We start from the raw sequence: 11,392 nt of genomic DNA, 5'->3' as shown, positions 1-11,392 counted from the left end.
AGAAAAACCTGGGGAAGAGGTGGGGTTTGGTGGGGTCCGGTTGGAGGCCCCGCCCCCGGGCTGGAGCTCTTACTCCCTCGCTCCTTCCGCAGCTCCAGAGGCTGAGGACAGCTCAGCGTGCGCGCTGGAGCCTCCTGAGTCCTGCCTTGAGCAGACGCCCGAACAGCTGAGCAGCGCATCCGGGCCCCCGGTGCCCAGCGCGGCTCGGGCCCGCGAGCCCAGCGAACCACAGTTCCCTTTGGCGGAAGAGGCTCCCGGCCCCACCATGTCCGATTTCCTGGTGTCGGCGCTGCTGGCGCCCTCGCGGGCTGCGCTGAGGCTGATTCGGTTCTTCATGTGGCTACTGGTGTACGGGGGCGCGTGCTTGGCTGCTCTCGTGTATTTACTGAAGGCCCTGGGCCACGTGCTGCGGCACCCGAGGCGAGGCTGCTGCGGTCAGCCCCGCCGCAAAGCCCCGTCGTGCCTTCAAGACCCCTGCTTCGGACAGCACCATTTCCTTCACCTCAAGGTGATTTTGGCTCCGGGAGGTGGGGAGGGAGCGGGGGCCCGGCCTGGCCCGTGCCTCCCTGGCCCTCTCGGCCCTTTCCGACCAGCTGAAGGAAGAAGGGCTCAGCAAAGCAGGGAAGCCCCAAAGGCCGGGAGCAGGGGTTGCAAGGGCTGGAGGGGAGGAATGGCTTCTAGAGATCGAGAGGGAACCCCCTGGCAGCCTCTCCCCTCCCCCACCCCCCAGGAAATCTGGAATTCCCCTTGAGATATGGGTCCAAGGCAAACCCCCTTCTACACCCTGTGAATCCAACATTTAGTGCCCAGTGGTACCTCAGAAATTATCTGGGGCAACCGTGTCATCTTAGAGACTGTGACATCTAACTGATGCCCTGGGCTTCCTGGGTCCTCCTCTGGAGTTGTGGAAGAAGCTGGGCAAAGTCCAGGAGGGAGGGACCCTGACTCCAGCCTCTTTCCTCCCAGACCTCTGGCTTGCGTCTACATTATGTCTCGAGGGGTCAAGGTCCACTGATGCTGCTTCTCCATGGCTTCCCTCAGATCTGGTAAGTGGCAGGGTAGGGCAAGAGGGCCTAGAGCAGCAGCCACCCTCTCCCCACCCCCCTTCCTCATGACTTTTCTGTGTCTGATATAGCTCCTAGGACAGGTGGAGCCCTCCATGGAAACCACCTCTCTTGCTCTAGTTGAGCCAGTCCCACTGGAAGGGTTGGGGGGGAGAGATAGAGAGGGAGGGAGGTGACTCAACCATCACCTCCATCTCCTTACTGGCCCCACAGGTTTTCCTGGCGATACCAGCTTATGGAGTTCTGCCATGATTTCCATGTGGTAGCACTGGACTTGAGGGGCTACGGGAGCTCAGATTCACCAACCAACCTTAACAGCTACACCATTGATGCCCTGACAACAGACATCAAAGATGCTATTGAGGCTCTAGGTACCTTAAATCTAGGCAAAGCATGGGGGTGGGTGCCTGAAGGAACACAGGAATGGATTGGCCTTTTTACCCCCCTCCCCATTCCCCCACTGCCACCCTCCTTATGACATACTGGGTATGACATGTCCCTAGCCCAGGCCCATATTCTCAGTCCTAAATCAAGTTCTTCATTTTTACCCTTTTGATGAAATTTCAGAAGGACCACTAGAACCTAAGAGGTATGAGCCTGGAGCTCCCCTAAAATCTGGTACCTTTTCAATACTCTTATCATTCCAGAATCTTCAGCATTTTCCTAAACTTCCTCATAAATGATCAGATTTAAAGTTGTAACAAACCTTAGCAATCATCACCAGGGTTCGGAACCTTCAGCCTCCAGGCCGTATGGGGCCCTCTAGGTCCTCAAGTGTGGCCCTTTGACTGAATCCAAACTTTTGGACCTGAGGACCTAGAGGACCACATGTGACCTAAAGGCTGAAGTTTCTCCACCCCGAAGTTCTAGTCCATTCCCTTCATTTTACAAATGAGGAAAACAGATGAAGGTGCTAAAAGACTTTAGCCACATAGCTACTAGTCATCAGAGCTAGATTCAAACTTGAGTCTTCTGACTCTAAATTCAATTTGCAACCCTGCAAACATTTCCTAAGCAATCCACTACATCATCATCATCATCATCATCATCATCATAACTCGAATTTATGTAGTGCTTATTCTATAGTGCCAGATACCATTCTAGGTTCTTGGGATACAAAGATAAAATGAAAAACAGCCACTGCCTTAAAGGAGCTTTCATTCTACTTTGGTGAGACAATTTATAAACATGTGGTTTTGTACATATATTTGCATATAGACACATGCATGTATGACAGTGTATGGTTTTGTATATATATTTACATATAGACATGTACATATATGATAATATGAGAGTGGAGAGTTGACTACCAAGATGGCACATGAGCTGAGCCTTAACTGAAGCTGGAGATTCAGAGATAGAAGGTAGGGAGTGCCTCTTTGGCCTAGGGAATATTGAAAAAGCTTGGAGGTGGTTAATGTGATGCTGAATTATAGGGAATGTGAAGCAGGCCGGTTTAGCTATAATTTAAAGTGTGTTGTGAAGGAGAATAATATTAATATGCCTTTTCTTATTATAAAGGATTTTAAAACCAAGCTAAAAGTTTTTATGCTAGAACTAAGAGGGAGCCTTTTAAGCTCAAGCTTAAAATCTTGAGTAGACTTGTGCTTTACAAAGGTTTTGACAGATATGCAGAAGATGAATTGAAGAGGAACCAGATTTGAATTCATAAATTAATTTAGAAGTCTGTTGTAACAATTCCAGGCAAAAGAGGATGAGGACCTAAACTAGAGTGGTGGCTGTGTGCATGGACAAAAGGGAGTAGACATGACTTACATTGTGAATATTAAATCAAAAGATTTGGCAAGTAATTGGATGAGGGGAGGGAGGAGAGGAAGAGAGTTGAGTATGACTGAAGTGACTGGAAGGATCCCAATGCTCCCAACAGAAATAGGGAAGTTAGTAGGGAGGAGTAGGTTTTGGGAGAAAGATGAGGAGTTTCATGTTGAATTTAAGATGTCTGTGAGTTATCCAGGTGGAGATGTCCTGAGCAGGTAATTGGTTAATAACATGGGACTAGACCTCAGGAAAGAACTGGAGATGTAAATTTGGGAGGCTGCTTAGAAAGGATCGTGAGAGCTGAGGAGATTATTAAGTGATAGAAGAGAAGAGGACCTAAGACATCCATAGTTAGTTAGAAGTTTGATTACAGTCAACCTAAGGAGACTGAGAGAGCCAATAGAGAGGTGGAAGAGATTCCAGAGAAAGCAGTATCACAAAAACCTAGGGTGTGTCCAGGACCACCTGCTGTTAGTCAACAGTTTCAGGCACTGCTGAGAGAACAAGAAGGATAAGAACTAGGAAAGGGCCTATTGTATTTTATCATTTATGAAATCATTGGTAACCTCAGAGCAGTTTCAATTGGTGAAGGCAGTAGCCCCTTGTATGGGAGTGGGAAGTGAATAAGAAAAGGGGAAGTGATGGCAACAGGTGTGGGTGGCTTTTTCTAGAAGCCTGATTATAAAAAAGACAGAGGTATGGGATGGTAAATCCTTAAGGAGAAATAAGCATCAGAGAAGGTAGTAGATAGACAATTGGAAAAGGGTGCATGAATGAAAGAGTGAGCTCCCAAGGGAGACAGGAGAGGATGGGTTCAAGTGCACAAAAAGAGGGGTTAACCTTAGCAAAAAGTGAAGTGTAGTATGTAGTTGAACTTATTAACTATAGGGTTTAAATTTAAAAAAAAAAAAAGGTGAGACTTAAATAGTGGTGACACACTGAGAGAACAGAGGGTTAGAGAGACTGGAGGTCCCAATGGGAATGAAGAATAGGTTTAAATTCTAGAAGGAGTAAGATAAAGGGTAAAGTTGGAAAAATAGAAAGTCATGGTTATAGAGAGGAAATTCAAGAGTTCTGGACCAAATCATGGGAATAGGGGATTGATTAATTGGGAGGCCATGGTGTTTGAGGACATGTATATTGACATTCCCTGACAAGGAGGGTAGGTGGCAGAGGGAAACTGAGCCACTGAATTCCTTGAGAAAATAGGGAGATTGATCTGCTACTTGAAGATGACTGCTATCAAAGTTCAGATAGAGGGACAGAGATGGAAGGACTGGGCCTAAAAGGAAGAGAAGTTGCTAAGTGATGGTAGCAAAGCACAGGTCTGAGAGGGATCCGGAGTATGCCTAGCCTTCTTCCTGACCTAGTGTCAGGGACCATGAAAGAAGGTAATCCCAGGACTAAAGGGGATGCCCAGGAAGACAGTAAAGCCAAGTTTCTATAAGGGCAAGAAGATAAGGAGTATGAGAAGGAGAGGTCCTAGATAAATAGCTTATTAATGATAGAGAGGAACTGCCAGAAGGCACAGTGCTAATGAAATAGGGCAGAGCCAGAGGAGAGATGAGAGAGCAGGGAATGGTGACAGAGAATGTAATTTCACCTTTGTGGATGCAAAGAAAAGCAAAAAATAGTCCCTGCCCTCAAGCTCACAATCTAACAGTAAGGACAACAAACAAACAGTATGTACAAACAAGCTCTGTACAGGTTAAGTAAGCAATAATCAAGAGATAGAAGGCACTATCAACAGCCCCAAAAAGGGGTTGGGAAAGGCTTGTTGTGGAAAGTGGCATTTTAGTTGAGATTTAAGGAAAGCCAAGAGGTGGAGATGAGGAGAGAGAGCATTCTAGGCATGGGGGACAACAGTGAAAATGCCTGGAATTAGGGCATGTGATGTCTTGTTGAAGGAAGAGCAAGGAGGCAAGTGTCACTGTGTCAAAGAATACGTAGAGGTTATAAAGTGTAAGAAGACTGGAAAATGGGGGGGGGGGGGCAGCAGCTAGGTTATGAAAGTCTTTGAACGCCAAACAGAAGATTTTGTATTTGATCCTAGAAGTAATAGGGAGCCATTGGAGTTTATGGTGTATGTGGGTTGTTGTTTTTGTTGTTGGTCAGTCATGTCTGACTCTTCATGACCCTATTTGGGGTTTTCTTGGCAAAGTTACTGGAGTGATTGGCCATTTCCTTCTCCACCTCATTTTACCAATGAGAAAACTCAGGCAAACAGGATTAAGTGACTTGCCCAGGGTCCCACAACTAGTGTCTTGAGGCTGGATTTGAATTCAGGTCTTCCTGACTCCAGGTCCAGTGCTGTATCCACTGCACCAACTAGCTGCCCGCAAGAGTATGGGGATGACATGGTCACGTTGGCACTTTAGGAAAATCACTTAGAACCACAGAGGTTAAAGTAACAAGGAGAAAGAAGTACCATTTGATTGGGACTATTGCCTGCAAGCATGATACTATTATGTATACTTTTAGACCCCAGGGAAGAAGAGAGATTGGAATGGTTACCTGGAATAGTAAGGAATTGACAATCAGAACCCCAGGGGCCTTACTGAACTCATTTCAAATCAATTTCTTTGCTGCTTCCTAAGATAGCAGAAAACGAATGGTGCAATTAGAAGTTTTCTTCTAGGCTGTCTAGATACTTGATTCATATGAAGGCCCAAGGCTTTGTTTATTCTCTTCCAACATGGTAGCTCCTCCCACCTTGGCTTGGTAGTAGTGGAGGGTCATAGAGTTGTTGACTTACTTCATCCTCTTTATGGCTGAGGCTCTATTATTTGTCAGAGTTCTTATAGTAAGAGTTTCTACTAATGGTTAGGGAGGGCTAAATCACTGGTTTTCTTTGCCCTTCCCAACTCATGTCCTTTCTATTATGTCTTCCACCTCAATCTCCTAATTTTACCCCTATCCTACCCTACCCTACCCACACCCCAATTCCCTACACCATTCATTCACAGGTTACTCCAAATGTGTCCTGGTGGCCCATGACTGGGGTGGAATCTTGGCCTGGAATTTTGCCATCTACTACCCGAGTTTGGTAGAGCGCCTGGTGGTGGTGAGCGCTGCCCCTATGTTTGTTTACCAAGGTAGGTGCTAAGATAGGAGGACATTCAGAGGGAGGGTGGATTGACCAGGCTTACTGGTAGGGAGTGGATGCTGAGTTCTGAGCCTGAGGTGTTCCCCCCTCCCCAAGGGGTTTGGTATGGGTGGTTCCCTTACTTTTTCTCCTTCTCCTTCCCCTTCCCAGAGTATGCTCTGCACCATCCCAGCCAGCTCTTGCGCTCCGGTTATGTGTTCCTGTTTCAGCTACCCTGGTTACCTGAGAAGCTGCTTTCTATCTCTGACTTTCAGGTCCCATCCCTTCTTCCCACTTAGTGAAAAGGGGCAAAAGCTAGCAGGGAGTTGTGGAGGAGGGAGAGTAATGATGTTGTGGAAGTGGGGAGGGAAAGGGGGTACTGAGATGGGAAGACTGATTCTCAGAGGTGTCTGGAGGGCGTTTGAAATGAAGAGGGATGCATGTGTACAGATCCTCAAGGATGCCATGACCCATCCTATGACCGGAATCCGTGGCCTTACAGATGATGAGCTAGAGGCCTTCCTGTACAGCTTCACCCAGAACCACGGCCTTATTGGCCCCCTCAACTACTACCGAAATCTTTTCAGGTGATGCCTTTGAGGAGTGGGGGCAACTAGAAAAAGAGGAGATTGATTGTGGGAAGGATGATAGAGTGATTTTAAGGAGAATGCAGTGAGGGGAAAATTTGAAAGAGTAAGGCATATTTAGAGAGTCGAGGCATATTTAGGAACAAGAAGGGATTGAGGAAGTTATTGGCCCTAATGAATGTCATACATCTCTTTACCTTACAGTCACTTTCCACTAGAGCGTCAGGAGCTGACAACACCAACATTGTTGTTATGGGGGGAGAAAGACCCATACCTGGAGGCTGGACTTGTGGACAGTATTAACAGATACTTTGTGCCAGGCCGCCTGCTGTCCTATGTCCTTCCTGATGCTGGCCACTGGATCCCCCAGGCACAGCCAGAGCAGATGCATCACTACATGTGGGCCTTTTTAAAGAGGTTCAAGGCATAGTCATGACTCTTCCTCCAGACATGAACATTCTGGTTTTCTGCTCCCACCAAAGCTCACTCAGGACACAGGAAGAAATGGAGCAGTACTTGAAGCAAGCCAGCTTTTGACTGGAATGTGGAAGCATCCTCCCTCTCTAACTCCTATGGTTTATGCTTCTTTCCACGTTTCCCCATAGATGCCCAACGTAATCATCCCCACCCTTAGTACTTATATTGTCCTTCCTGTATCCCCTCAATTCCTGGCTGGCTGGCCCCAGTTGAGCCCCTGTTAAATTCTGGAAGCTCTTTTCTCACTGCTACAGAGAAAGGATCTCCTGTGGAAAGAAAGGGTCCACTGTAACTGTGGACAGAAATGTGCCCAGAAATAAATCTCCCATTCCCTGTCCTACTGTAGGCCTCTTTCCTTCCGTCTGGGGCCTCAGCTCAAGGACAGTTTGGGATCAGGGGCAGGGCGCTCCCCAATGCCTTTGCTTTGTTCTTTGAGACAGTGAGAAACCTGTTTCTCTCTGGAGCTTCTTTGGATTGCCCATTGTCCTGGGTGCTTAGGTTCATTCTTCCTGGGCCTGCCCTGTACCTTTCCTTGTCCCTGTTTCTTAGGACTTTTACTTTTCAGCATAGCAAGAAAAGCAGACCAGAGGCCAGGAGTATTGAAAGAAGGACCTTTAAGAACTCCCCCTCCTACAGAAGTAGCTGGAATGATATAGGAGAAAACCACATGTGAAAGGGAGAACTATGGAGTGAGGTAGAGAAAAGGATGGATTAATGTCAGAGATGGAAGTGAATTGAGAGCACTTGGAGCCCTTGGTCACCTTGATTATGTAATTTACCCTATAGTTTAAAAGTGCAAAATGGAGCTCATTTGAGTTTCCCCAAATCACCCCTCTTCTGGCTAGGGAATGACAAGGGCCAGTTGGAAGGAGGAAGTTACAGGGAATATCAGAGATCCCTGAAAGGGATAATGGTTACGTAACAGAACAGGGCTAGAAGGTAATGAAGGGACCACAAGAAGGTATTTGAGCTTCAGTGGGAAGAAAAATCAAGTGGAGAGTATCTAAGTTATCTGAAATTCCTGCTTGAGAACTTCACCCAGAAGAGTCTGGAACAGCTCTTGTTTCTATTAGGTCTTGACAGAAGAGTACTATTTTCCAGTGAAGGGCCACTGAGTGAGATTCTCATCATGAAAATCATATTATGGGCCAACCACAATAAATTTAGCCTTGCTTAGGCATTCATAGTACAAGAAACAGGCATGACAAATATTTGTCATTAAAGCTTTGAAGACTGCCAACGAAAGTGACAAAGGACTTGAAGACCGTGCTTCAAGCCAGTATAAAGACAAGATTTTTCCATTGCACAGAGTTTGGGGCTATGCTAGTACCAAGTAGCCATGTGTTTCCACAAAATACATATTCTGTGTCCTAAAGAAGATGAAAAGGCTGGAGGAAAGCATCTCCACTCCAAAGGTTTCAGGAAGAGTGAAATCTTTCTTGAAAGAATGGAAGAAATACTTCCAAGAAGAAACACAAAGGAATACTGATGATCATCAAAAAGTTTCAAGGTGGAAGAATATGATACAAGAGAAGAAGGGTCACAGCGGTGATTGGTACCTCTTCCCATAGAGGGGACAACTGGACCATCTCTCGGGAGGAAGCAGTTTCTTGTGCCCCAAGTGACTGATACCATCTGAAGAGAGATTTTGTAGTGATTGTGCCTGATATTCTTAAGTGGCAGCCCTGATGGCCAGTACCCATTCATGACAGTTCATGTGGAAATAAATGATATTTTAATAATGAACCTAAAAGGTATTCCTAAAGATTACGTAGTCACATACAAGAAAATGAAGAGTTTAGGGCACAGGTTATGCCTTCATCACGGTTGCCACGGATCTGTATTGGAGCAGCAGAGGTGCCCCCATGTCTCTTTTTTCCCCCCATATCTCTTGCAAGCTGGAAGTGAGTTACACCATCCCTTAATTGTTTCCAGAACCATGGATTCCACTGTTACTGTCTCAGGGTATTGAAGGTGTTGGGTGACACGATGGCACATAAGTCTTCGATGCCAAAAGAAGTAAAAAAGAAAGTGCAAGAAGGCTGTGTTCTGCCTGAGTAAAGACACAAAGAACATTGCACTGGAGAAGGGTCAAGAGACCCTTGTAGGTAATTAATGTGAGACAAACTGCACTAATTCACTTTTATCAAGATTCTTCCAGACACGGCCTATCATTATAAATTTTATGATATTATCTGTGAGACCACGGAAAATAAGAAAGAGGCCCTGGTGTTCATTTTCTGGGCAGCTGAGTGTCCACTCGTGAAAAGCAAAGTCACCTATGTAAGTTCAAGGATGCTGTCAAGAAGAAAAAGCAGGAATCAAGTATGCATTTTAAAGTTTTTAATTGCCAGTTGAAAGTAGGGGCTTCTGAAGAGAGTCTGGTCTGAGGATACACACAACTAAGAAAATAGAATCTGAGACTGGAATTTTACTTCTTTGATCATGGCTTAAACTATAGGAAGGATAGTCTACTCACAAGAGATGGGATTAAACCTAACGTTATTTGGAAATGTTTTTGGCCTGAGGTATTTTAAACTGAAAATGAATAAGAGGGAGAAAACTTCCTTCGAACATATGTGAAGCCAGCAATGAGACCCATGACCCTTGATGACAATATATTAATGTACAAAGTATGGATAAATTATATGGTAAACTAGAGATCCTAATACAAGGAGGTAAATTTAATTTCTTAGATCTCACTGAAATTTGGAAAATGAAAGTCATGACTAGAATGCGACTCTAGAAGGGTATACTAATATCCAAAAAAGAGAAGAGCAACAGAACAGTATAGTAGCATTAAATATTATGAATATATTTTTTGTAAAGGAATCTAGGAACCCAAGTTGGTAAATCCTACTGGAATGAATTTGGGTGATAATCAGTGAAAGAAAAATTGATATTATGGGAGTATACCATAAACCACCTAGACAGAAGGGAAAAGTTTTGGAAACACAAGTCTAGCAGTAAAGCCTGATATAGTAATTTGAGACTTCAAGTCTGGACATCTGCTGAAGCTCTCTGCCAAAAGCAGAATGTTACACATTCTTGACTTGCTTTAATAGTGATAATTTCATTCTTCAAAAGGTGGAGGAAGCAGGAACTACTTTTCCAGAGCTAATTCTGGCCAGCAAAGAGAAATAGGTTTTTAAAAATGGAAATGAACCTTGAAAGAGCAAGTAACCATCTTGGAATTTATGATAAGGAAGGAAGGGAAGCCAATGACTAGTTTTATATATACCTTAAATTTGAGAAGGGTGAGTTTTCAGAAAAAGGAAACGTAGAATCCAACGTTCTGAAATTCTACAAAGGAATTTTTTTTTTAGGCAATTGGGGTTAAGTAACTTGCCCAGGGTCACACAGCTAGTAAATGTCAAGTGTTTGGTCTGAGGTCACATTTAAACTCGGGTCCTCCTGACTTCAGGGCCGGTGCTGTAGCCACTGCACCACCTAGCTGCCCCACTACAAAGGAATTTAGCTTAAAAGAGAAAGGAAATTCTGATGACAGAATTCTCTTAGTGAGAAAAAAAAAGCTGTAGGAGGGACTGTTAAAAAAAAACCTTATGAATAAATGAATGAAAAAAGTATTACATCCTTGCTATGTGCAAGGCACTGTGTGGTAAAACAACATATGACTCCACAGAGCCTATTGACCAGCTTGGATTTTTAGGAGACACAAAATCAAAGCAAGGACAAGTAACTGAGGATGAACACCAAAAAAAGTGGCAAATCCTGTAAGGCTGTTAGGAGCTGAAAACCCCCAGAAAGCTGAAGTTTATAATGACAAACAAACAAAAATTTTTTTAAGCTTTTTATAGGTAGGTACTCAAATGTCACCATTTCTGTAATAGCCTGTTTTTATCAGACAAATGAAGCACTGCATCTGGACCCTAACACGTCAGTCCTAAGCACATCAGGAACTGAAGTGTTTGTTGAAATAGCACTTAAGACAATGAAATCACAATGAGCCGCTGAACCAGATTGAGTACACACCAAGGAAATCTTTGCTGAAGCATCTTTTTACAAGATAACCCCAAGAAAGGGGAAGAAAGAATGGTTATTCACGACATTAATATCCAAATAAGATAAACAAGTGGAGATGTACAACAATCAGTAGCTCCCAACCTGTATGCAGGCTTTTGTGTGTGTGTGTGTGCTAATGAAAATTTTATGATAATCTATGAATATATATAAATTTGAGGCAGACAGGGTTTTGTGAATGATTTTCTATAGTAAATCATATCTTTGCAGTACACAATTGCCTGAAAAATGAAGCACAAAAGATTTGCATTTTCCATTTGATTCACAAAAACAATCTGCCTTGACACTAACATTCAGTGACCCTCTTATTAGTGCTAAAATGCTCATTGTCCAGAGTAAGGCATTCATTTGGATTGTCA

The 11,392-nt window shown here is 44.3% G+C and overlaps 1 protein-coding gene across 1 annotated transcript; it reads left to right on the top strand.

Moving 5' to 3' along the window:
• The first annotated feature begins 200 nt into the window (after positions 1 to 200).
• Positions 201 to 9,505, top strand: EPHX3 (epoxide hydrolase 3). Its single transcript, XM_027850813.1, has 7 exons — positions 201 to 508; positions 967 to 1,046; positions 1,278 to 1,435; positions 5,810 to 5,938; positions 6,100 to 6,203; positions 6,379 to 6,515; positions 6,720 to 9,505. The coding sequence occupies exons 1-7, from the start codon at positions 266 to 268 to the stop codon at positions 6,943 to 6,945; spliced, it is 1,077 nt and encodes a 358-aa protein (XP_027706614.1). The 5' UTR covers positions 201 to 265; the 3' UTR covers positions 6,946 to 9,505.
• Positions 9,506 to 11,392: the final 1,887 nt, after the last annotated feature.

The sequence above is a fragment of the Vombatus ursinus genome, unplaced genomic scaffold, assembly GCF_900497805.2.
Source record: "Vombatus ursinus unplaced genomic scaffold, bare-nosed wombat genome assembly UNPS02009173.1, whole genome shotgun sequence".
In the NCBI taxonomy this organism is placed as follows: Eukaryota; Metazoa; Chordata; class Mammalia; order Diprotodontia; family Vombatidae; genus Vombatus; species Vombatus ursinus.
The sequence above is the reverse complement of the archived record's forward strand: the minus strand, read 5'-3'. Positions and strand labels throughout refer to the sequence as shown.